The sequence below is a fragment of the Acanthochromis polyacanthus genome, chromosome 3 (assembly GCF_021347895.1).
Source record: "Acanthochromis polyacanthus isolate Apoly-LR-REF ecotype Palm Island chromosome 3, KAUST_Apoly_ChrSc, whole genome shotgun sequence".
In the NCBI taxonomy this organism is placed as follows: Eukaryota; Metazoa; Chordata; class Actinopteri; family Pomacentridae; genus Acanthochromis; species Acanthochromis polyacanthus.
This window is the reverse complement of record NC_067115.1, coordinates 29514594-29541438: the sequence shown is the minus strand read 5'-3', so window position 1 is coordinate 29541438 and position 26845 is coordinate 29514594. Positions and strand designations below refer to the sequence as shown.

The 26845-nt window shown below is 39.7% G+C and overlaps 1 protein-coding gene across 3 annotated transcripts in view; it reads left to right on the top strand.

The window, feature by feature from the left end:
- Positions 1 to 26845, top strand: part of coro2aa (coronin 2Aa) — an 82118-nt gene that overhangs the window by 27241 nt on the left and 28032 nt on the right. The window contains exons 1-2 of one of the 3 annotated variants that reach the window (XM_022213363.2): positions 6612 to 6904; positions 23718 to 23918. In XM_022213363.2, coding sequence (XP_022069055.1) covers positions 23718 to 23918 — 201 coding nt within the window. In that variant the 5' untranslated portion in view covers positions 6612 to 6904. Of the gene's footprint in view, positions 1 to 6611; positions 6905 to 13828; positions 13977 to 23717; positions 23919 to 26845 lie in introns of those variants that run through there. The other 2 variants (XM_022213364.2, XM_022213362.2) reach the window with 2 other exon arrangements.

Sequence of the window (26845 nt, the reverse complement as noted above, 5' to 3'; positions counted from 1 at the left end):
CGAAGTTAGCGGACTGCTAGCAGGAGTCACAGTCTTCACCAAGCTGGTAGGTCCTCACCGAAACAGCAGCCGCTAACAGAAGCTCGAATTTCTGAAGCCACCCCTCAGTGACTACCGAACCTACGGACCACACAGAGCACACACAGAACACACACAGAGCACAACAACTCGAGCAGCATCAGGCCAGAGGGCACGTTATCACCCAGTCTGATCATAAACAAAAAGTAACCCTGATAACGGCAGCTTCTTGTAATCGTGTGAATACGTGCATGTAAAGTCTCTGGTTGAGTTGTCTCCATGGAAACTAAATTCTTGTAACATGGAGTAAAGGTAGAGACGGGGTGTGTTTCACCCAAACCATGATTCTTTTCTGAACTTAACTGAGTAATTCTGGTGCCTAAACCTACCCAAACATGGACTGAAATTGCTGAGTGAAAGACAGCAAGAGAAAGCAAAAGTGAAAATGATAATTAAATTTAAAAATACTTACTGTAATAGTCAGGACTCAAACTAACCGTCTGCTGACTTGCAATACCTCCAACCTCTAATTGTAGCCTTTTGTTTTTGTGATAATGGAGCTCCATTAAATGTGGCCAATTGTTAGTATTCTTATCGGACGATTGCTGATAAATTAAATAGTCTGATCAATCTTATCTCTCTCTGTCGTCACTCTGTGGTCTCTGAAATGTCTCTAAGCAGCAAAAAACTGAGCAATGAACACAAGTTGTTGCCACAAGCCAAGAAATTACCTTCTCTCACTGTGGCTAATGCTATGCTAACAGCTAGAGGCTAACTTAGAAGGCAGCCACAAATTACCCTGAAATACCCTGAAAAAACAATAGTTATTACTCTGCCAAGGAGGTGGAGTTACAGTGCCTTGTGAAAGTATTCGGCCCCCTTGAACTTTTCAACCTTTCGCCACATTTCAGGCTTCAAACATAAAGATATAAAATTTTAATTTTTTGTCAAGAATCAACAACAAGTGGGACACAATCGTGAAGTGGAATGAAATTTATTGGATATTTTAAACTTTTTTTAACAAATAAAAACCTGAAAAGTGGGGCGTGCAATATTATTCGACCCCCTTGCATTAATACTTTGTAGCGCCACCTTTTGTTGCAATTACAGCTGCAAGTCGCTTGGGGTATGTCTCTATCAGTTTTGCACATCGAGAGACTGAAATTCTTGCCCATTCTTCCTTGCAAAACAGCTCGAGCTCAGTGAGGTTGGATGGAGAGCGTTTGTGAACAGCAGTCTTCAGCTCTGCCCACAGATTCTCCATTGGATTCAGGTCTGGACTTTGACTTGGCCATTCTAACACCTGGATACGTTTATTGTGAACCATTCCATTGTAGATTTGGCTTTATGTTTTGGATCATTGTCCTGTTGGAAGATAAATCTCCGTCCCAGTCTCAGGTCTTTTGCAGACTCCAACAGGTTTTCTTCCAGAATGCTCCTGTATTTGGCTCCATTCATCTTCCCATCAATTTTAACCATCTTCCCTGTCCCTGCTGAAGAAAAGCAGGCCCAAACCATGAGGCTGCCACCACCATGTTTGACAGTGGGGATGGTGTGTTCAGGGTGATGAGCTGTGTTGCTTTTACGCCAAACATATCGTTTTGCATTGTGGCCAAAAAGTTCGATTTTGATTTCATCTGACCAGAGCACCTTCTTCCATGTTTGGTGTGTCTCCCAGGTGGCTTGTGGCAAACTTTAAACGAGACTTTTTATGGATATCTTTGAGAAATGGCTTTCTTCTTGCCACTCTTCCATAAAGGCCAGATTTGTGCAGTGTACAACTGATTGTTGTCCTATGGACAGACTCTCCCCCCTCAGCTGTAGATCTCTGCAGTTCATCCAGAGTGATCATGGGCCTCTTGGCTGCATCTCTGATCAATCTTCTCCTTGTTCGAGGTGAAAGTTTAGAGGGACGGCCGGGTCTTGGTAGATTTGCAGTGGTCTGATACTCCTTCCATTTCAATATGATTGCTTGCACAGTGCTACTTGAGATGTTTAAAGCTTGGGAAATCTTTTTGTATCCAAATCCGGCTTTAAACTTCTCCACAACAGTATCTCGGACCTGCCTGGTGTGTTCCTTGGTCTTCATGATGCTCTCTGCACTTTAAACAGAACCCTGAGACTATCACAGAGCAGGTGCATTTATACGGAGACTTGATTACACACAGGTGGATTCTATTTATCATCATCAGTCATTTAGGACAACATTGGATCATTCAGAGATCCTCACTGAACTTCTGGAGTGAGTTTGCTGCACTGAAAGTAAAGGGGCCGAATAATATTGCGTGCCCACTTTTCAGTTTTTTATTTGTTAAAAAAGTTTAAAATATCCAATAAATTTCGTTCCACTTCACGATTGTGTCCCAATTGTTGTTGATTCTTGACAAAAAATTAAAATTTTATATCTTTATGTTTGAAGCCTGAAATGTGGCGAAAGGTTGAAAAGTTCAAGGGGGCCGAATACTTTCACAAGGCACTGTATGTGATGATCAGTGTTGGATTGTCTGTCTGTCTGTCTGTCTGTCTGTCTGTCTGTCTGTCTGTCTGTCTGTCTGTCTGTCTGTCTGTCTGTTAGCAACATCACTCTAAAACAGACTAACAGATTTGGATGAAATTTTCAGGGAAGGTCAGAAATGACACAAGGACCAACTGTTTAGATTTTGGCAGAGATGTGTTGTAGTCTGGATCCATGGATTTGTTAAAGATTTCATCTGTTGGAAATGATAGACTGAGCAGTTTTGGCAGAGTGCTGTGCTTTCTGAGAGCTTTTCTTGTTATTGATATGGACTTATGTGGACAATAAAAGGGATAAAACAGAGAAAGATGAAGGAAATAGAGAAGAAGAGCAGGAGACAAATTAAGCAATCTCACTCGATCCCACATAAATGGAGGAGATCATTTAGTCACTAATATCTCTAATTTACACTTTCAATTATAGTCATTCTTATGAATGAAGAAGTCTAGTTATGAATCACAAGTTCTCTGCTATTATATGCTGTTAAAACATTACATTGTGATTGGCCTTTATTGATCAAAAATAATCTGCCTCTGTATCGACCCAATAAAAATCACATCAGTCGATCCCTAATAATAACAGTCTAATGGTCCTTTGTGGCCCACATTTACAGGAATATTGCAGGGATAATCTTTATTGAATGGTACGATAACATCCAAAACCTCAGCCTCGTTTTCATAGTACAATAGCTTATTATAGTAACCTTAATCCACAGCTATAAAGAGAGAAAGATTTTCAGTATCTACAGTGCGATTTCAAATCTAACATAATCTTAAATGAACTCTAGCCTGGTTATCACGGTTCAGTTGTGCAGCTGTGAAAACAGTCAATCAGCACCTTCAGTGGACACGCCTGCTGTGAGACATTCCACATCCTCAAAGTGGTTAATGGCACCGTTTACTGTAGTGTAATAAATTCACAATGCACTACTGTAATTCATCCATCCATTATCTATACATGCTTAATCCTCATTAGGGTTGCAGGGGAAAATTAAAACACTCGCATATAGCATACGAGATAGATAAAGTTGCAACGAGGCACAAACACATCTTCCCCAAATACACAACGAAGTCCAAAGGTCACAAAGTGAGATAAGAGACGGAACACACAAAAGGACTAGATGAGAAGCTGTTGGCTCACCAGAGACCCAACAATCAGTCTGGATCACTTTTTATCAGCAAAAACATGCAACACACTCCTAACCCTAACATCAGCAGACAGGAAGCACCTCTTAAAAACGGAAAACAACACACTAAACATGAAATGGATACATCTCAATTTAAAGTCCATGCAAAGCAGTAAACAAAAACAAAGATTATACCTTGATATGTTCTTTTATTCCTTTGTTTAACGTTTATTCAGAGTGAGTACACTCTTGAATCTGCACCCTTCGTAGACAGGATAATAAATTTAACGGCAAAGACTGCAAATTAAGAAAAGGGATGAAAATGGAGACGAGTTAAAAACAGGACATGAAACCATCTATCTTCTATACAACGCTGTATCCTCATTTGGGTCACTGGGGGCTAGAGTCTATCCCACCTGACTTAGAGTGAAGGGCGCCCTGGAGAGACAAACAGTCACACTCACATTCACACCTACGGACAATTTTGAGTTACCAATTAACCTCAGCATGTTTTTGGACTGTGGGAGGAAGCTGGAGAACCTGGAGAAAACCCACACATGTACATGGAGAACATGCAAACTCCATGCAGAAAGATCGCAGGAACACACAAACCAGGAATCTTCCAGGTACACCAAGCCACTGTGCAGCCCAGGACATGAAATCATTTTTGAATAAAATGAGATGACCCAACATTGTGACATTAATCTGAAACAACAACGTGCAGTAAAAGGCAATTTAGCCATGATGATCTAACAGAATCTAGCCGCTGTGATGTGAATTCTTCTCCTGTCTGCAGCTGGCATGCAGGAGCTCACGTTTGTGCTGTAGCAATAATTGATCAGCCCCTCGGTTTGACCACGTGAAGGCCAGCCGTCAGTGGGCAGCTGTTTTTTTTTCAGCGCGTCCTCGTATCGACCTGTTAGCTCGTAGCAAATGTGCCGTTACGTAATGATTGGGTTTGACTCGGATAGACGTCCAGCTGAAGCCATGTGAGACGGTGAACGGCTTTTTAGCGGCTTGGAGTTCTGCCAAACAGCGAGGCCAATCTAATTTTGTGTGCAGGTTTATGTTTTTTACTTTGAGGATTCGCGTCTTCTTCACAGAGGACAAGAGGACTGTCTGAGATGATAGCATTTACCCGAAATATTAGTTTCTATGTCTGAGAACATCTGTAAATCTGCACTACCATTCAAAAGTTTGGGGTCACTCAGGAAATTTCATGTTTCCATGAAAGCTCACACTTTTATTCATGTGCTAACATAATTGCACAAGAGTTTTCTAATCATCAGTTAGCCTTTCAACACTGTTAGCTAACACAATGTAGCATTAGAACACAGGAGTGATGGTTGCTGGAAATGTTCCTCTGTACTCCTATAGAGATATTCCATTAAAAATCAGATGTTTCCAGCTAGAATAGTCATTTACCACAATAACAATGTCTACACTGGATTTCTGAATAATCTAATGCTATCTTCATTGAAAAAACAGTTTTTCTTTCAAAAATAAGGACATTTCTAAGTAAACCCCAACCTTTGAACGATAGTGTGTATGAAGACATAAATGCTATCCCTAACCCTGTTCCCAGTATGTTTTATGGAAATATAACACTCTACACCTCTAGGCCGTGACCTATTTTCTTACACTGTTAATTAATACATTTTCCCTTTTGCATTTTTTTCCCGGTTGTTGGAGCTGCAGAGTGGAAGCAGTGTTGTGTAAGATCTTTGGTCATGGTTCTGCCAGACTTTCTCGTACAAGGGTGTCAAACATGTGGCCCGTGGGCCAAAACTGGCCCTTCAGAGGGTCCAGTCAGGCCCGTGGGGCGACTTTATAAAGTGTAAAAATTACAGAGAAGACATTACCTGCAAATTATAAATTTTTGCAACGATACATTTAAAAGAATTTCTAGACCATGACATGTTGTTTTGATCATAAAGTAAAATACTAGATTGCTCATTGTTCTTTTTTTGTGTTGTGTCTCAGTTTTTGTCTCATTTATATCATTTGTCTAGTTTTTTTGTCAATTTTTGCCCTTTTCTGACTTTTTTTGTCAAATTTTGCCTCTTTTTTGTTTTATTTCATATCGTTTGTCTCAGTTTTTTGTCGTTTTGTGTTTCCTTTTTATCTTGCTTGTGTTTTTTGTCTTTTTTTATCATTTTGTGTTTTGCTATTCCTTGTTTTTGTCTCGTATTTGTCGTTTTGTTTTTTGTCTAGCTTGTGTTGTTTGTCCATTTTTTGCTGCTTTGTCTGATTTTGTAAAATTGTGTCTTTTTTTTCCAACTTTTGTCATTTTGATCATAAAGTAAATACTATATAAATACCTGTGACTAAATGTTGTGTTCCTCTGTAGACACCGTGATCTGTTAGTTGTAATGTTTAAATGTAAACTGAGGCATAATATTATTGAAATTTTATTCATTTTTCTAAGAAATTTCAAGTTGCCCATAATGTTTTGTAAAAAGATCATTCTTTTAATGTGCACATTTTCAGAACGTACCTTTTTTGCACTAAACAACGGAACAATTGCGGTTATTTATAGATTATTATTCTGTGATTTTGCTGGTCCGGTCCAATTGAGATCAAATTGGGCTGAATGTGACCCCTGAACTAAAATGACTTTGACACCCTTGCTCGTGGAACACACTTCTAAATTCAGAATAGATGAATGCACAGCCTTTTGATTTTGCTCCATTTGCTCGGAGATGTGACACATCTGGCAAGTAGGTCATTTGTTTTTATTGAGCAACAACGATAGCAGAGGAGTGTCTGCGCTTTTCCTCTCCCTCCTCCCGTCTTCCGAGTGAGAAATCCTGATTGAGCAAACAGTGTGGAGGAGTGACGAGAGGGAGCGGCGCTCAGGGAAGGAGAGCGGAGTGATTACCTGCTGCTCTCTCTCTCTCTCTCTCTCTCTCTCTCTCTCTCCCTCCTTGTAGTCGCCTCCCTCTTGGGGAGTGAACACACTCCTGACTCTCTCCCTTGCCTGTTCACACACGCACTCGGCTTCATGCTGCACACACACACCCACCGCCTCGACTGACTGACTGACTGAGTGTGCACATCAAAGAAGAAGAGCTCGTACGGGGCAGTAACACTCAGGACTGTTTGTGTGAAGAAGAAGAAAGAGAAGTAGCTTTGATTGGGGATTTTTTTATATATATATATATCTTTGTCTTGACACTAAAGACAGAGAGCAACTTTTTCTCTCTCAAGGACCTGCTGCCACTTCTTCTGCCAGTGACGACAGGGTGAGTGCTGCCGCTCCTCAACTCCCACTTCTCCTCTTGCTCAATTGTGAACTTTCTTTCTCTTCCGTGTTGCCTCATGTCTGATTCTTTCATGACCTTCTCCTCTTGACCCATCTCTGCAGTTTGACACCTAAGATAAGATAAGATAACATAAGATAAGATAAGATAGACAAAGGATAGACAAAAAAACAGAGGAGTGCAAAAGTCACGAAAGTGCAAGAACAAGATAAAAAATATTGCATATGGTATCAGTCTTCTACTGCTTAGACCGCCGTGTGTGTGTGTGTGTGTGTGTGTGTGTGTGCGTGTGTGCGTGTGTGTGTGAGCTCACTTTTTGCCCTGAGGATTCAAACTCAGAAGTGTGTGTGTGTGTGAGATCACTTTTTGCCCTGAGGATTCAAACTCAGAAGTGTGTGTGTGTGTGAGATCACTTTTTGCCCTGAGGATTCAAACTCAGGAGTGTGTGTGTGTGTGTGTGTGTGTGTGTGTGTGTGCGTGCGTGCGTGTGTGTGTGTGTGTGTGTGCATGAGGCAGGCTTGAACAAGATGAAACACAAACCCTTTCCTCAGACCAGTCTGTTCCCTAAATTTGTGCACATTTGAAGAACTAGCATACCGTGTAAAAGTTTGTTGCCACCCAGACAGTTTCATGTTTTCCATGAAAACTCACACTTTTCATGTGCTAACATAATTGCACAAGGGTTTTCTAATCATCAATCAGCCTTTCAGCACCATTAGCTAACACAATGTAGCATTAGAACACAGGAGTGATGGTTGCTGAAAATGTTCTTCTGTACCTCTATGTAGATATTCCATTAAAAATCAGATGCTTTCAGCTAGAATAGTCATTTACCGCACTAACAATGTCTAGACTGGATTTGTAATTAATTTTATGTTATCTTCATTGAAAAAAAATGCTTTTCGATCAAAAATAAGCAGTTTTCGAAGTGACCCCAAACTTTTGAACGGTACTGTAGCTTTATTTGTCCAGCGGAAATCCAAAAGTGAAAATTATTCAACTTGTCAAAGCGCTGCTTGCTCTACATTTGCTGAAGTTGCTCTATATTAGGTTGATCTAAAATGAGTTGAAGTTGATACATATTTGTTAAAGTTGCTCTATATTAGCTAAGGTTGGTCTGTATTAGCTGAAATTGCTCTCAAGGAGTTAGCTAAGGTTACTCTTATGAGTTAAAGTTGTTCTATTTTGATTAAAGTTGCTCTATGTTAGGTTGCTCTAAAATCAGTTAAAATTGCTCTATATGAGTTATAGTTGCTCAGAAATTTTTTGAAGTTGCTCCATATTAGTTAAAGTTGCTCTGTATTATTAAAAGTTGCTCAAAAATGAGTTAAAGTTGCTCTATTTTGATTAACATTGCTCTGCATTGGCTAAAGTTGCTCCAAAAGGAGTTAAAGTTGCTCCATATTAGTTAAAGTTGCTGTAAATGAGTTAAAGTTGACCTGTGCTACCATTCAAAAGTTTGGGGTCACCCAGGCAATTTCATGTTTTCCTTGAAAACTCTCACTTTTATTCATGTGCTAACATAACTGCACAAAAAACTACTTTTCTTTCAAAAATCAGGCCATTTCTAAGTGAACCCAAACTTGTGTGTTTTTAAAGAAAACTTTTCGGAACACGTTTGCTCAACGGCAAACTGGGCATTTCTTTTCCTCTTCTGGTAAATTATCCTATGGCCCGAGAACTTGGACATGCAGCCTCTCATTCGCTGCCGTGAGCGTGGAAATATTTTCTATTTTTTGCTTACGACAAAAAACACTCCAATACGAAGCTGAAGTTGTTCCACAACAGTGAAAATTACATCATCATCCGACGTCCCAGTCGAGTCATTTCTGGCCACAGATGGCTATTTATGGCGACATCCACCCTGCAAAACACTACCATCCGCTGAAATATGCGCCTTGTGGTTTGAATTGGAGTCTGTTTGAGGTCTTTTCATTAAGCCTGCTATCCCGTTTCCCATGTCAAGGTTTATGAACTGATCAGCATCCACTAGGAAAAGTGTAGGGCAGAGCAGGGATCTGTAAATGTCAAGTAACAGGGTCAGTTTGAGTTTTCTATGAAGAAATATTTGCAAATTTACAGAAAGTTGTTCATTCACACTAACAGCAGTTTCTAGGTTTTGTTGCATATTTCTTCTATCATTTCTGTTTTGGCGCAAAAACCCTTCCTGCTGCTCTGTATGTGAGTGTTTTCTCGGCTTACAGTGAAGCTCCCTGAGTCTAAGTGCACCCATGATTTGTATCTTATTGTTTTGCAAATCACATGTGGACGTCGTTCAGCGGCTAATGGAGCTATGCAGTGTGGAGCTAATGGATCACTCTGAAGGTGAACTAATGGGATTTCTTTGCTCTCTGTGAAGCCTCAGTAGATGGTGAGATGACTTTTGTTTTCTTTTTTTGCATTTCTGATTCATTTTTGCACCTGGACCATGAAACAGTTAAAATTCCAGTTCTGGTTTGGATCGTCATTTCTATTAGGGCTGTAATCATCCAACGAAAATCTTGGTGGACTTAAACCAATTGATTGTTTTTCCCTACATGAACCGAATCGACCACAGTGCACTTTACCTGCTTGTCTTATTAGCTGGAATGAATTATACATTGACATTAAAGGCCGGTATTTGCAGCACATATGATACCAGGACTCTGGTATAGAGTCGTAGATGGCTTTAGCTGATGCTGGTTATTAAGCTGTGATATGCACGCTGCTGTTTGCACAGTTTACTTTTTGACCACCTACAGCCACACTGATGGCTTTGTTGAGATGCTGCCAGTTAGTTGGGAGCTGACTCTGAGTATTTTTCATTAAATGGTGAATGAGCTCCATCTTGAAGTCCGAGTTAGCTTGAAAGAAAATGCGGAGATGTTCGCAGGCAGCGCTTTTCTAACTAGAACTAGAAAAGCACTCAGAGAGCACAGTTCTTCGCCAAGGCTGTTCGTTCCCCCATATGCCACTGTCATGAATTCAGCATTTTGTTGAGAATTGCATCATTTGTTTATTAGTTATTGATGATCAGAAATCATGGCACCATAGAGCGTGACCACTTAATATAGATGTACCTACAAACAAAATCACTTTGTGCTGAGCACAGGTGTGTCTTATGCATGTGTACGTTATGTATGGATACCGACTCACGTGACCTAAATATGTAGGTGGGCGGCGGGAATTGATGGGACTCAGAAATACCTCCACAATTTAATCAATTGTTCCTTGTGTCATTTCTGACTAATAAGTCCAGATAAGTCTACAGCGGGGGATTTTTACAATCATGTGATCATCAGCAGGCAGCTGATGTAGCGTTCACTTGTTGTCATAGTTACGGTGAGGCCATGCTGCTATCTCGCATCGATACAGAAATCTTCAACAAATCCGTGGATCCAGACTTTGAGCTGCATCACTGCCAACATCTAATCAGTTGATCCTTGTGTCATTTCTGACCGCCCCTGAAAATTTCATCCAAATCCGTTTGTCAGTTTTGGAATAATGTTACTAACAGTCAGACAAACACACGCTGATCGTCACACAGTTTCATTATTTCTTGGCGGAGTTATAATGAAATTAGAACTGCCTGATTGTTTCACCAAATTCTTGTTGGTTGGAGAGTTGCTGGTTGAGATCACATTGACCTGAACGCTGCAGCGCTGATTTATACCAGTAATAATGTTGTACTTTCTTGTTGAAATACAAGAAAATGAACATTGTACGTTCATTTTCTTGTATTTTAAACAAACTTTAATCATGAAGCTATCACCTCAGCTCTTTAACAAACTGACTACAGTCTGGCTGTGTTGTTTGACTTTCTGTAGTTATGCACGCACGCAATTTTACTGTGCAATGATGGATTATTGGAGGAGTTTCAGGTGTACATCCTAAGTGAAGCTTTTACGTCCAAAAACAATGGTTTGGATTATCTCATCTGTCTCAGCATCACTTGTGTTTCTTGACCTCCTGTTTTTAGAGCAGTGAAATCATGATTGATAGAAAAACTACCAAACCAGACAAAAGTTGTTTGGCAAATCCTGCTTTAATTGCTTATTCACATACACATATACGAAATCATTTAATAGCACTGTATCTTTAAGCGGTCTGCATTTTTAGTCTTATTTGATCACTCGGATTAGCTGTTGCCGTCATCAAATGGAAAACAAACCACTGAAAAGAGACAGAAAGAAAACTGGAAGATTTTTAACTTCATGACAATCCCATTTCTGTCAATATTTTGACAGTAAATAATGTAAATCCTGCAGCGAAAGTCTTGTTATTCAGTTTTTTTCATCCACTAATCTGTGGATCTCATTCAGATCATCCACACCCAGCACACACGCTTCTGTAAAAGTTAATCATTAATGCACTTTTGTCTCCTCATGAGTTCATACACCTGTAAAAACAGGCGCCGACAGTAAGGAATTGTTGCAAACTAACCTAAGCATAGTTTGCGACAGTTTGAGCTCCTAAAAAATGCACCAACGTCCAATGTATGCAGATATGTTGACAGGTTTGACTCAGAAATGTAAACTTGTGGTTATTTATATGTGAGGCTGATCGTGAGGCTGTCTGGATGGTTTCTGCAGGTAAACAGAGCAACTCCTATAGGCACACACACTCATATCCTGTCTTATCCTTTCCTACTTGCTCACATGTGTGCTGTGTAGCGATGCAGCGGCTATAGGATTACCAGGGTGGCTGTTATCCTATTACCAGACAGAGGTTGTGAGCTGTCATCTGTGTATGATATCAGACAGTTCAAACAAAAGAAGGTGTCTCTCTCCCACTCAGACGTGCACAATGAACATGTGCACACACATTCTGCCTCCACATACACCTGTACATTCCGCGTCTTGAATTTCACTGGTGGCGTTTACAAAACATCACCTTTACAATTTGAGGAGATGGCGAGGCTCGGTTGCATTAGACGGCGGCGGGTTTCCGGTTTGGGTTCGGTGTCGTGAGGTCGCTGTTTGGGATGAAGGTTCCTGCAGACAACGGGATGGAGGAATCGATGGGACGCTGATGGATTTGCAGATTTGAGTCTCGATACCTCAACGCCTATAAATTAACTTTGAAGTTCCTCTCCAGGCCTTGGCAAGCCAAAGAGAGGAGCGCCTGGGAGTGATTATGAGTTATAGGTGAATATGTATGCTATGCACGTCTATATACAACTACAGACCCACACAAGAACTCTGGCAGAGCAAACCAGATGTACAGTGTGTCTCTTTCTAAGTCATATCTGTTTTTTCAGTTTAGTTTTATGACTGTTTTTATAGCCCCCTTAAAGCTGCTGTCCGGAGTTTGAATCGCAGCGTCTCCCAAAACACTGTTGGTCCCTCCCTCCATCTGATTTCGCCCCTTTATTTGTGCACGCGCGCAGTACCTGACAGGAGTGCCCGGAGTGCTGCAGCATCTCATCTGTTTTGCTGTTTTCCACTCTTCTACATTTAGTACATTTAGTAAATAATAAAGGAATTACGTTAGAATGCTGTATTGAGTCTAACTTGTCCTAATACCAAAATAACATGAATCTGCTAGGACGAACGAGTAAAGTTTGAATATGTGATTACACTCGTGTATCCCTCTCGATGACGTTGTTTATCAAACTTAGTGCATTTACACGTGTATATGTGTTAGATTGTTTATTTATTTCTATCTAGAGTTCAGAATTGCATGACTCCTCTGACGAAGAGTATGTCCCAGACGCCCCAACATCTTCCTCCAGAGGTCGGGCATCTAAACGAAGCCGTCAGCCGGGCTATGGAGGCCGTGGTCGGGGAGCGACGCGAGCACCCCGAGCCAAAAAACGTCCTGCAGTCTCTTGGCCTGACAAGCCGTGGGATTGGTAACTTTTCTGGAAGTTGCTGATCCCTGATGCTCTCTCCTCCACAAGCAAAACAAATGTGCGCGCGGTTGCGTAGTGCGTAGCTCGCCCACCTCTGCATGGGCTTGCTTGTTGTGCGCGTAACCGTTGATTGACAGCATGACAAAGCTGAAGCTCGAACTTGATTGGTCGGCAGCGACCGGCGCTTTTTGGAATAACATGGGGGTCTATGAGAGGAAGGCGGAGCTCAGGAATAAATTTTCATATCGCGTTATACTAACTTTATATTATAGTATCGAACTAGACTAAGACATTTAAGCTTTGTTAAAAAATGATACATAAATTGAAAACAAATGGAAACTCCGGACAGCAGCTTTAATGCAGGTGTGACTCATTGGTCATGGACTAAAATATATTTCCCTCCAACTGCATCTCCTCTTATTACTCCGCCAAGGAACGATGGAGTTATGTGATGTTCGGCGTACACTTGTCCATCAGTGATGCGGCTTATAGTCTGGATGCACGGATTAGTTAACGATTTCTGTATCATTGCAAGATTTTACCACAGTGTCACTGTAACTATGACAACAAGTGATCACATGATTGTGATCCTACTACAAGTCAACCGCTGTGGACTTATCGGGACTTATCTGTTCGAAATGATACAAGGAACAATTGATTAAATTGTGGGGGTGTTTCTGGGTCCCATCAATTCCTGCTGCCCACGACATATTTAGGTCACGCGATCCGGTATCCGTGCATAACTTACACATGCCTGTGTTCAGCGCAAGGTCATTTTGTTTGTGGGTACATCTATATTCAACGGTCCCATTCCTCGGTGCTGTGATTTCTGCCACAGATTTTTTCAGGATTTCATACGCCGCAAATGATACAACGACTGAGCAGCTTTGGCGGAGTACTGCGCTCTCTGAGTGCTTTTTTTTGTTTTGCTATTATTTTGCCAGAAACAAAGCCTGTCAAAGATGTTCTTGTGAATAACACAGTTTCTCTGCTGTCATTGCCTGAGCGTCTTTTGATCAGCAGGAAGCCAGAGTAAAAATAGCAAGAATAGTGTTTTCGTCATCAGTTCTGCAAGGAGCCAAGACAGGCCGCCCACCATGCAGCCTGCTGTGTACCTGCTGCAACGCACAGCCGAGGGGGAAGCTGCCACTGGCCTGATTACAGCCTGCTCTGGATGTGACAAGACGTCTTAGCTGTCTGCCCTGGAAGCTTCTGCCTCAGGTCTTGTAAGCCTCAGCAGTACATGAACGTTGATTATATCGGTGCAGATGTGTTCCAGTTTGTGCAGCTTACTGGACGTCGCATTCATTCTTTGGACACAAATGCACATCGGCCGGTTGATTCTTTAAAAAAACTCAGGTTAAAAATAGAGATTTAAAGCAGGTAACAGTTAAAACGATGTCAACAGTTCATTCCTCTCTTGTCTTTATGAGCTTCAGTCAAATTTGCAGTTTGCCATCTACAAGTGCAAATAAGGAAGTTGGCATTTAACTGTTTCGTTATTGCAGAGCAGATGGAAGAGAAGAAAACATGTAGAATCAGCTTGAATGTGATTTGCTCGGTTGTGCACTGTAAAACAGAAGTTCCTTTTTGCACACTTAGAATAACTAAAAATGTGAACCACAACACAGGAATGTACACCAGTAGCTCAAAATTGTACATAAAGAAGCGAGTTTACATTCTTAGATATGTGTGATATTGTGTTTTTGCTGATATCCAAAATTCCAAAGCTCATTTTGGCCGATTGCCAATACCAATATACTGTAAACATGCATTGTTTCTACCTAATTGTGGAGAACATGAAGTCTCTCCTGTAAAGGAATGGTAATGGCCCACTGCCAGGCGCAGATGAGAAAACTATTTCAACTTCCGTATGAGACACACCTTTATTTTTATGTAACATTTTCAAACAAGCTGATGTTTTATTGATATTGTGTCTTCATAATATCTAAAGCATCCCATGAACTCATTGACTTCACTGAATTGTCTTTGAGGCATTCTTGGCCTTCTACTTTCAGCTTCTCACATGTGATGTTGTGGCTAAAAATGCATCTTCACCGCTTTAGTATCCTCATATATCTAGTGAAATATCTCAACAAGCTGGCATGAAACATACTCTGGATATTGATGAGCATCATGCTTGTGATTTTTGTTACAGCTGTATAAATTGTAATAAAATTTAATGCAGATGTTCACGTCTCCCTCAAGATGACTTTTTAATAATTTGTCATGTAGCACCATCAGTTCATTATTTGAATTTTAAAGACACCTTCTGGTGCAAATCTGGCGTTTTTTTATTATCTTGTTAACATGTCCATATGGTGTGTTTTTGTTTTAATCGTAGAAGACATATGACTGAAAAAAGCAGTTAATGCCATCTTGAAACTCCGGTACGCCAATGACAGTCTCAACAAAAAAGATTCAGAATTCTAAAACAAACCTAAGGATCCTGTCTGTATCATTATTCTTATTCAGAGTCTGTTTCCTGAAGTATTCTCGTATTATAGCTTGCCATTGTGCAGCGTGGCGTATTTGTACAGTGTTTGTGGAGAGTCTTAGGTGAGCTGGTGTGCTGGAGCTGCAGCAAGTGGTGGATTGGATGGTGTAGAGAAACACATGGACTTCGTAGATGTGCACGTCCTGCAGGAAGCAGCAGTGTAAAGGTACATGTAAGCCATTTTAAGACTCTTAATATATATATAAGATGTAAGGTTGGGAGAGACAATAACTGACTCTGGAGAGTTAGACCAAAATTAGTCAAAAATTGTTGAAAGTCACCCAGAATTTGTCCAAAATGACATAAAATCGTCCACAATCACCAAACATGAGTCAAAAGTTGACTCACAACCCGCCCAGAATGAATAAAAATGTGTCCACACTGAGACAAAAATGGTTGAAAATAGCTCAGAGTTTGTCCAAAATAATAGAAATTCATCCAGGATGACGTGAAACTCGTCAGACATTCATAAAAAATGTCCAACACGGTGAAGAAATGACCAAAAAAGTTGTTCAAACCTCATTGTTCAAACCAAGGATTGTTTTTCCTTTGTTCTGTTAGCCTCGGTTAGCAGCTCTTTATGCTAAGCTAAGCTAACGTGCTCAATTTTCAATATATTTATGGACACTTGAAGCATTTTTATACTTCAGCTACAGCATCTTGTTCTCTATTTTTTTGTATTTTTCCTTTATATCGCTCTTGTAGAGTGTCTTTTTTTAATTCTATTTGTGGCAATTGTGTTGCCTTCTTTAACTCGACTTCCAAGAAAACCCCACAGAAGAATTCAGAATCAGAATCACTTTCATTTGCCAAGTATGTGAGCACATACAAGCAATTTGACTCCGGTATTTTACAGTACCCTCTTGTACTAGACAAATAGAAATTTAAATAATAAACATACATTTTGTAACAAAAAAATATAAAAAATACTAACATAACTTTAACATTACGTAATAAGAAAATTTAACATGACATAACATAACAACATTAACTGTTTATGTGTACAAATGGCAGATTAAAAAAACTAATTTATTCTGTGTATCAGAGAGAAACTTTAAAAATACTTGCTGCAAATACTTCTTTGCTGCACTTTAGATGTCAGCATTTGAAGGCTAAATATTAACATGGTAAACACTATATTTACTAGTACAGGTATGTTAGCACGGTGTTGACAGAAGCAACAGAAGCCTCACAGAGATTCTGTTGTGTCAGATGGAAGTTTTGTTCTAATAGGAGCATTTTCTGTTTTTACATCAATTGTTGTAGACAATCTTTAATTTGTGGATGCAACTGAATGAGCAGTTTGAAGCTTCGTGCTTGGGTTCTGTGAAATTATGCTTTTTCCATTTACCAACATGAAGGTTATTCATTTATTCAGTCTTCACATTTTTTATTGTTGTGTATTTAAACTTGGAGTGCATTGAGGTGTGAAGGTAGGAAGCATGGAACTAAAAGATGTAGGAGCACAAATAAAAACCTTGGATGAAATAATATCTAGAATATTATTAAAAGACAATGTTACTAAAATCACAAAAGCATTAATCAGAGGATTTAAGTTTTATTCGGATAGAACTAGAGCAGCTGGAAGTAAAATAACATGAAATGAAAAGTCTGAATTGATCAAAGGATAGAAGAGTCAATCTTCGGTTTGTTCTGCAGGTTATTCCAGGTTTCAGGAGCACAATTAGCAAAACTGGATCTTCCAAGCTGAATAAAAGCAGCACACGCCTGCAATGTAATCCAGTCATTTGAGTGCATGTATGGTAAAGGCTGTGACTAGTAATTATTTTTGTTAGTGATTAATCTGTGGATCATTTTCTCAATTAGTCACTCAGCTGTTCGGCCTAAAAAATGTCAGAAAATGATGAGTAATGTTGGAGAAAGTTTCCCGAAGTCCAAGATGACGTCTTAAAAAGTCTTTTTAGTCCACAACCCAATCAGTTCACTGTTAGCGAGGAGGAAAGAAATCAGGAAACATTCACATTTAGGAAACTGGAATTTAGATTCAGAACAGTTGGTGATTCAGTTTTGTTTTGTGTATTGTGAATGGAGAGAGTAAAGTTCAGAACTTTACTGTACAGTTAGAGAACAAATGAAGAGTTTATTTGCAAAAACAGATAACTCCGTTTTGATAAAATTTTCAGAAAACTTTTTTGCTTATTGTTTACTTGAGATCATATCAATCAAACTGAAGTTGAGTGGATTTGACTCAGTAGAAAAATACTTGACAAAACAGAGAAAAAATAAATTATTATTGTTACTGTTATTTTGATCTCAAGTAAACAATAGAAAAATAAGCTTTCTGAAAATTTTTAAAACAGAGTTACCTGTTTTTGCAAATAAACTCTTCAAATATAGGTGGGATATAAGTATTGCCTTATATAAATGAAAGTAAACCAATGAAAGATCCTTCTGGTGGCCAAACCTGGCCATCCCACCCCAGAATATAACTCGTAGTGGTGCGTCAACACTTAACAGTTCTTAATAAGCGTCAGAGAAGCATGGTCAACAGTGTCAAGACATTGAGCGGAAGCATTCATATACAAAAGATCGCCACAATCCAACACAGACAAAAAGTCGCAGCGGCAAGCTGCTTTTTTGCATTAAAAGAAAAACCCATTTTTAGCCTCAGCTTCTTCACAAGATTCTCCACTTGTGGTTTTAAAGTGAGGGAGTCCTCAGGTATTTATATGTGAGACACCTCTATGTCATTTCTCTCAAGTGTGGACACTGTATTGTAGAGAAGCTTAAGCGAAGCAGAAGAGAGGACGGGCCATTATTGAATTGGACACAGTGCTTTTCTTTAGTATTTAGGTTGTTGTGGTGATGCAACGAGTTTATTCAGCCTCACAACAAATTCTGTCGAGTTAATTGCATGTACAGCAGCTCTGAGTCCGATGTCTGACTCTCAAACACCTGAGAGCTTTAATGAAGCGCCTCGTCAGGTGGAGGGACATTCCAGTGTGACAGTAAGAAGCTCTCTGATTGCTTCAGGCTAGAAGGCGAGAGGTGGAGGAGTAAGCCGAGACGTGAAGTCATGATCCCCCACCCGCCCATTTCTGCAGACTTTTTTCCCTCTGTCACTTTAACTCCTTCTTCAGCGTCTTTCCAGCCACACCTGCATCACTCTAACCGTATATTTATTTCGCCATCATCTGGCGACGGGCAGCGATTCAGGAGAATGATGTCATTGTTTTGGTGATTCCTAAGAAAACAGAACCTTGTGATGGGTTTATACCTCCTGCTGTTTTGCTCTCTGCTGGCTCAGTATCTGCTGTAAGTTTGTGTCCGTCTTGTCCGTCAGCCTCCTCCACCCCTAATTCATAAGTAATGACCATGCAGCAGGCAGGCAGAGCGCCAGGCGAAGCAGACATGCCGGCTGTACAGGCCTCGTCCCCGCGGACCAGAGCCACTTATCTCTCACAATAATGACATATGCATCGACTGGTTTAAGGAAAGAAGCTAAAAAGAGACTCAGGATTGGAGAAGTGTCACAGCTTTTCCTCTTTTTATATATTAAGTGTAACATGCTAGGCTGAGCGACTGATTTCAGCTGCAGAATATCCTGAAAACATTTAATACTGGAATTATTTAAACAAGCTGTCTGACAAACATTATTGCAATCATGACGATGAATGTTTTTATGTACAACGCATAAAGAAATGATCGAATGTGAAACAGCAATAGCTCCATAAATAAACTGATCTCAAAATGATCTGAGTTGTAAGCCATTAACCAGGTTTGGTTTTTACCTTCACTGCAATAGAATAGAACAGAATAGAATTTTATTGCCATTTGCACGGCTACATTAGTACGAGTACAGGCACACGGTAATTCTTTGTGGGTTTTCTCAAATCAGGTTTATATACAAGGAAAAATAAAATAATATTAAAGCGGATCCTCGCATCCTTGCTGGTCAGCGAATTCGAGCACCAAGCGGCACTGCAACATGGGAATGCATTCTGGCCTACGGCAAACTATTTAAACTGTCCATCAGGTTGCGCTATCACTGTGAATGCATATTGGTCTATGGAATTCATCAGGGCCAGACTCTGATCATACATGTAAAGTCTGAGGCAGATTGGTGCATGTACAGGCTAGTTAGACAACACTTCCTGTTTCCTGGCGAAACGTCAAAATCCCGCCAGCCGCCAGAATTTTGTGGAGCATTTTGATAAGTTTTGATAACCTATACCTGGTGTACATCCTGGCCAAATTTAATGTCTGTTGGGGTTACCCTGTTTGAATTTAGAGCTTTTGAGCATGTGCAAAAATTGGTCCAAAATCGTCTAAAATATGGCACATAATTCTAAATGGCCGACTTCCTGTTGGGTTTTGGGCATGGTTGCTATTGACTTTTTTGTGCTTTTTAAAAAGTTGTGTACCAAATTTCATAGCTATAGGTGACACGTAATGGTGCACAGTTCTTGCTTGAAATTACCCAGGTGGCACTATTGAGCCATTTTGGAACACACCTATGCAAGTTTTTGAGTAGTTTTAGGCCTCCAAATTTGCAATTCAACAGCCCAAAACTCATGGATTTCAAATGGGTGCTATGTATTGTTTGTGCTCGTACCCTAATAAAATAAAATAACGAAAAAAGTAAGAGAAGCAGCAGGAAAAACAGAGAAATATAAGTATACATTATACAATTCAAATAAGTACATATTATTAAAAGAGCACTTTGTATTAAAAAAAAGCTTAAAAAATTTGATTCCCCAAGAAGTAAAAGATACTACCTTTAAAGCACCAGAATTTTTCCCACTCTAGCAAATACACACGTGGACAAAATTGTTGGTACCCCTCAGTTAAAGAAGGAAAAACCCACAATTCTCACTGAAATCACTTGAAACTCACAAAAGTAACCATAAATAAAAATTTATTGAAAATTAAATAATCAAAATCAGCCATCACTTTTGAATTGTTGATTAACATAATTATTTAAAAAAACAAACTAATGAAATAGGGCTGGACAAAAATGATGGTACCCATAACTTAATATTTTGTTGCACAACCTTTTGAGGCAATCACTGCAATTAAACGATTTCTGTATTTGTCAATGAGCGTTCTGCAGCTGTCAACAGGTATTTTGGCCCACTCCTCATGAGCAAACGGCTCCAGTTGTCTCAGGTTTGATGGGTGTCTTCTCCAAATGGCATGTTTCAGCTCCTTCCACATATGTTCAATGGGATTCAGATCTGGGCTCATAGAAGGCCACTTTAGAATAGTCCAACGCTTTTCTCTCAGCCATTCTTGGGTGTTTTTGGCTGTGTGTTTTGGATCGTTGTCCTGTTGGAAGACCCATGACCTGCGACTGAGACCAAGCTTTCTGACACTAGGCAGCACATTTCTCTCCAGAATGCCTTGATAGTCTTCAGATTTCATCGTACCTTGCACACTTTCAAGACACCCTGTGCCAGATGCAGCAAAGCAGCCCCAAAACATTACTGAGCCTCCTCCATGTTTCACCGTAGGGACAGTGTTCTTTTCTTCGTATGCTTGGTTTTTGAGTCTATGAACATAGAGTTGATGTGCCTTACCAAAAAGCTCCAGTTTGGTCTCATCTGTCCAAAGGACATTCTCCTAGAAGCTTTGTGGCTTGTCAACATGCATTTTTGCAAATTCCAGTCTGGCTTTTTTATGAGTTTTTTTCAGCAGTGGTGTCCTCCTTGGTCGTCTCCCATGAAGTCCACTTTGGCTCAAACAACGACGAATGGTGCGATCTGACACTGATGTACCTTGGCCTTGGAGTTCACCTTTAATTTCTTTGGAGGTTGCTCTGGGCTCTTTGGATACAATTCGAACGATCCGTCTCTTCAATTTGTCATCAATTTTCCTCTTGCGGCCACGTCCAGGGAGGTTGGCTACTGTCCCGTGGGTCTTGAACTTCTGAATAATATGAGCCACTGTTGTCACAGGAACTTCAAGCTGTTTAGAGATGGTCTTATAGCCTTTACCTTTAAGATGTTTGTCTATAATTTTTTTTCGGACGTCCTGGGACAATTCTCTCCTTCGCTTTCTGTTGTCCATGTTCAGTGTGGTACACACCTTTTCACCAAACAGCAGGGTGACTACTTGTCTCCCTTTAAATAGGCAGACTGACTGATTATGAGTTTGGAAACACCTGTGATGTCAATTAAATGACACACCTGAGTTAATCATGTCACTCTGGTCAAATAGTTTTCAATCTTTTATAGAGGTACCATCATTTTTGTCCAGGCCTGTTTCATTAGTTTGTTTTTTTAAATAATTATGTTAATCAACAATTCAAAAGTGATGGCTGATTTTGATTATTTAATTTTCAATAAATTTTTATTTATTGTTACTTTTGTGAGTTTCAAGTGATTTCAGTGAGAATTGTGGGTTTTTCCTTCTTTAACTGAGGGGTACCAACAATTTTGTCCACGTGTGTACATCCCGGAGATTATTGTGCTTTAGATCAGCCTCACTTGACTACCACTGTAGCTCCATAAATAAAACCAGACATGCTTAAAATAACCATTACATTATTCAAAAAGTGGCCCAGAGGTGCTCCTTTTTTTTTTTTTCACCTCGACACATTTCATTCATGTTCAAAATGAATCACTCTGTGTATAATTTATTTTTAGGTATGTAAATGTGATTACTCGAGTGCTTTGAAGCACATAAATAAAGAGAAACTCACAGTGAATCCAGATAACTGTCACTGGTCTTTTTGTGCAGCCGTTTAGATGCTCACCAGACATATGATGACTTAAAAATAAACTTTCTGAATGCTTCTTCCTTTACATCAAACATTTAAACACAGTGCAGTGGGTTTTTACTCAGAACCCAACTTTATTTCCAAATGAAGTGAGAAATTATCTACCAGCTCTTGCCAGGTTTTTTCTCTCAGTAATTGTTTTGCCACATTCTGGGACACAAGAAAAGCAGAATAACTGATGTATGAAATAAGGAACATCATTAACAAATAATGGGAATCAAAGTGGGACTAGAATATTACCCTGTGGAACACCACAAGATGCTCAAATTATTCTGGCATTTTTTCCTCCTGTTTTTCACTGGAAACTGCGTGACGTAAGCGTTCTCCTCCTACATGTGCAGTGTTTTGGAATGACAGTAAAGCTTCTTGATATAATCTTGAGTAATACTATGCCGAGACAGATGTGGATTTACAACTCGTGTCCTGAACTGAACTGTTCCCACCAACTGTGTCCTTAATGCACCTCATTTATTGTTTTATTCACAAAGGCATTTCAAAGGCTTTGAACACTGAAGTAAATCTGAATGCAAAGTAGGTAATAAAAGTTGTTCAAACTCACCTTTTGTCAAGGTTTTAACAGAGTTTTGTTTTTTGTTTTGCACCCAAAAAACTTGTCATATAGGGGTCGCAGGATCAGACTCAGTGTCTTGAAATGGATGCACTTCTAACATTTTGTGAAGCATTTATCATTCAATGTTGAGTCCCTGCTTGGATTGTGGGACAGCAGAGACGGTCTAAAACTGCCTTTGAATCGCATTCAAAACACACTTAGTGTACGCCATTGTGTAAATTTTGAAATGTGTGGCTACTTTTATTAATTACAAAACAGTAACCCTTATAGACTTCTAATTATACATACACTACCATCCAAAAATTTGGTGTCACTTAGTCATGTCCTTATTTTTGACTGAAAAGCATTTTTTTTTTCAATGAAGATAGTATTAAATGAATCAGAAATCCAGTCTAGACATTGTTAATGTGGTAAATGATGATTCTAGCTGAAAGCGTCTGATTTTTAATGGAATATCTACATAGGGGTACAGAAGAACATTTTCAGCAACCATCAGTCCTGTGTTCTAATGCTACATTGTGTTAGCTGATGGTGTTGAAAGGCTAACTGATGATAAGAAAACCCTTGTGCAGTTATTTTAGCACATAAATAAAAATGTGAGTTTTCATAGAAAACCCCAAACTTTTCAAATGTAGCGTATTTGTAACCTATAAATTACCAGAGAGTTTGAGAAACTTGATGTTTGTTTTGATAGTTTAGGCTAAAGAGCAGCTTGTTCTGCATTTGAATTCATTGTGTTTGCAAATTTTACTCACACCGCAGGAAGGCTTCGAAGAGAAGAAATCCTCTAGTATACTTGCATATGTCAGTGTGGTCAGAAGCAAGTAACTCTGTATTTTATCTTTCGCTTGACGCTCCATAGATCCCTGACTTTTCCTGCAGGGCACATCAGCAACTGAAACCAGTCTTTAGTTTTATTGCATAACACCTAACCCATGTGCTTTAAGGGATGTGAAAAGCTTATTAAATTTAGAATTTTTGTGCTTTCAGTGTGTCTTGAATCATTTTCCTGTCATATCATATCCACCATCACCCTGCTGTCCTGTGCTTGTGTGAAAGAAGGAGTATTTACGCCTATAAAAAGCTCCGTAGCTGCACAAGATGGATGATCCTCCTTGATTCGACCTTTTCTTTTCCTCCCTCGTCTCTCAGATGACATGGCGTCCTCAGTACCGCAGCTCCAAGTTCCGCCACGTGTTCGGTAAGGCCGCCACCAAGGAGAGCTGCTATGATGGCGTGCCAATCACACGCAGCGTTCAGGACAACAACTTCTGTGCTGTCAACCCACGTTTCCTGGCCGTGATCACAGAGTGTGCTGGAGGAGGGGCCTTCCTGGTGCTGTCCATCCATCATGTGAGTATCTGCACCTCACGGCAGGTTTACAGGCTTTCAAAGGGCTGTTTGCACTACATCACTTTAAATACTGGTAAGAGATGCAGGGATATGCTACTACTGTATCAAATCTCTGACTGTGGATTAGAATACCCTCTATCAGGATCGCAGATGAGGAAGTTACCTACCTGTTCATCCAAGAAGAACAATTACTGACAAACTGTGACAACAACACAAAACATGGACATAGATGTCTAGATTGTGTTGTACCAAAATGTAATCTCTGTAAAGGTCATATTTCTCTGTCGTTGTTGTAAGAAATATTATATTACATGAGAGTATGCAATGTTTTCCAGGAGGATTTTGTGTTATATTTGCTGGAAATGTCATTGCGTCCCGAAAACGCTCAATAAATGAAGTCCATCCGTCCATTATCTGTACACCGCTTAATCCTCATTAGGTTGGCAAGGTGCTGGAGTCTATCCCAGCTGACTTAAGGTGAAAGAAGGGGACACTCTGGACAGGTCACCAGTCTATCACAGGGCTACATATAGAGACAAACAATTACACTTACATTCACACATATGGACAATTGAAAATCACCAGTTCACCTCAGCATGTTTTTGGACTATGGAGGAAGCCGGAGAACCTGGAGAAAATCCACACGTGCACAGGGCGAACATGTAAACTCCATGCACTGTAATGGATATAACAATGCAATATGCAAACTGCAAAAGCTGAAATTTCTGTTGCAAATTATGCAGTACAGTATTTACATTTTATTTGTTTCCTGCAGTTTTAATGAGGGTCAGATCAGCAGTATTTCATCCTAATTGGCAAAATTTTGAATCCTAACATTGCTAAAGCACTTAACAAGGAGTGAAACATTAAAATTGCATATTTTATCCTCCTCCTTTCAGTACGTGCAACATCTAATTTTACAAAGTACGTAGAAATACATGCAGTATGCATACCACTGGCCCATGTTTTGGACATTCTGCATTTGAAATGCAATGTTATTTGGACATGGACAACTTATTTATTTACCTTTATTTAACCAGGAAGTCACAATGAGGTTAGAGATCTCTTTTACAATGGAGCCCTGACCAAGGTAGCAGCTATATTAGATTTAGAAGTTATATTAAGATAGATACATGATGCACAAATAAATAACAATAAGACAGATTGACAGCTATTCAGGAGGAGGTTTTTCTGACCTCCTCAGAAAAACACTGATATTCCTCCTTCACTGTATTCTTTATTCACGGTTTGAATGCTTCTAGTTTAAGAGTGTTTTGAAGATAATTCCATGACCGTGGTGCATGATGGGAGAATGCTGTTTTGCCAAAGTCTGTTAGAATACGGGGAACATTCAAAAGCAACCAGTTGAAGGTGTGCAGATCTTAACTACTAGAGCTGAAAGTGAGAAGGGTGCTGAGGTATTCTGGGAGTTTTCCCAGCAGAGCTTCATAGATGAACATGTACCAGTTTTGTTTACAATTTAGAATCCATTTAACCTCAGCAAGTTTTTGGACTGTGAGAGGAAGCCCGCGTATGCACAAGAACATGTAAACTCCATGCAGAAAGATCCCGGGAAGGCAGACGATCTTCTAGCTGCAAGGTGACAGTGTGAACCACTAAACCACTGTGCAATAAATCAAGTCTTCTGATAATAAAAAGAAAAATATCAGCTGTCTGTGGCAGTCACAGGCCCTTAAAAAGCTCATTAAATCATTGCATTTGATCTGCATGAAATGGCTGGAGGGCCTACCTGCGTGTCTGACTGCCTGCTTTCCTGCACACTCTTCCACGAGGCTGACAGACCTATTACTGGAACTGGAGAGTAGATAGTACAAGACAAAAGGTTCCCACATTTTACAGATCCATCCAAACCTGCAGCATCTTGTACTGCTAAACAGACCAGATGACTGCGTCCATTTGTGTTGTGGTTTCCGTTTTGCTTCAGCTTCACTGGTCCATGTTTGCATGCATTTGTGCACACTGTCTTCTCTCCACTGCATTTTAGCAGTGAGCGAGTGCGTCTTGTTAGTCATTATTACTCTGGATACCGGATTTGAACAGGACGTTTTGTAAATGTGTGGATGTTACGTATTTGTTTTTCGACTTCAGATAGTTTTAACGTGCTGTGCTCCTCTCTTGGATCAGTCTTCCATCAGTACTCAGGCTGTGTTCTTGCATATGTTTTGAAGGAGTGGTTTTGGAAGGAACTCTGAAGGAAGGGGTGTGTTTTTTCTGTTACATACTTTAAAAATCTAGCTCACTCCTGTGGCTTCTACAGCACTCATAGTATAGCTTTAAGTGTTTCTGGAAACCTGCACTGTGGCTTAAGTGTCAGCTAAAAAAGCAGTCACTTACTACAGATTAGTTGGGGGGAAAACTAAGCAAAAATATCCCCAAACAAAAGTTTTATTGAATAAATTATTGTATATATTGTATTGAAATTTGAAATTCCAGGAACATGACTATGCTAGTTTTTAATGCTCTGGAAGAAGACTGTTAGAATAATGTTTTTATTTCTTTATGCTGGATTGAACCAGTTTGATAGTTTTCATTTTAAAGTGAGCAGATGAGTTGTATGTTTATTATTAGACTATTCTGTGCATATTATGATCTAGCTCAGGGGTGTCAAACATGCAACCCATGGGCCAAAACCGTTTTTTTGTTTTTTGTCTTTTTTTTGTTTGACTTGTCATTTGTCTCATGTTTTTGTCATTTTGTTTCTCGTTTTTATCGTTCTGTGTTTCCTTTTTGTCTCGCTTGTGTTTTTGGTCTTATTTTTGTCATTTTGTGTTTTGGTTATTCATTGTTTTTGTCGTTTTGTTTCACGCTTTTGTCATTCTTTGTCTCGTTTGTGTCGTTCATCCATTTTTTTTAGCCTTATAACTTTTTGTCTAAATTTTTGTCTTTTTTGTTTTGTTTTATGTTGT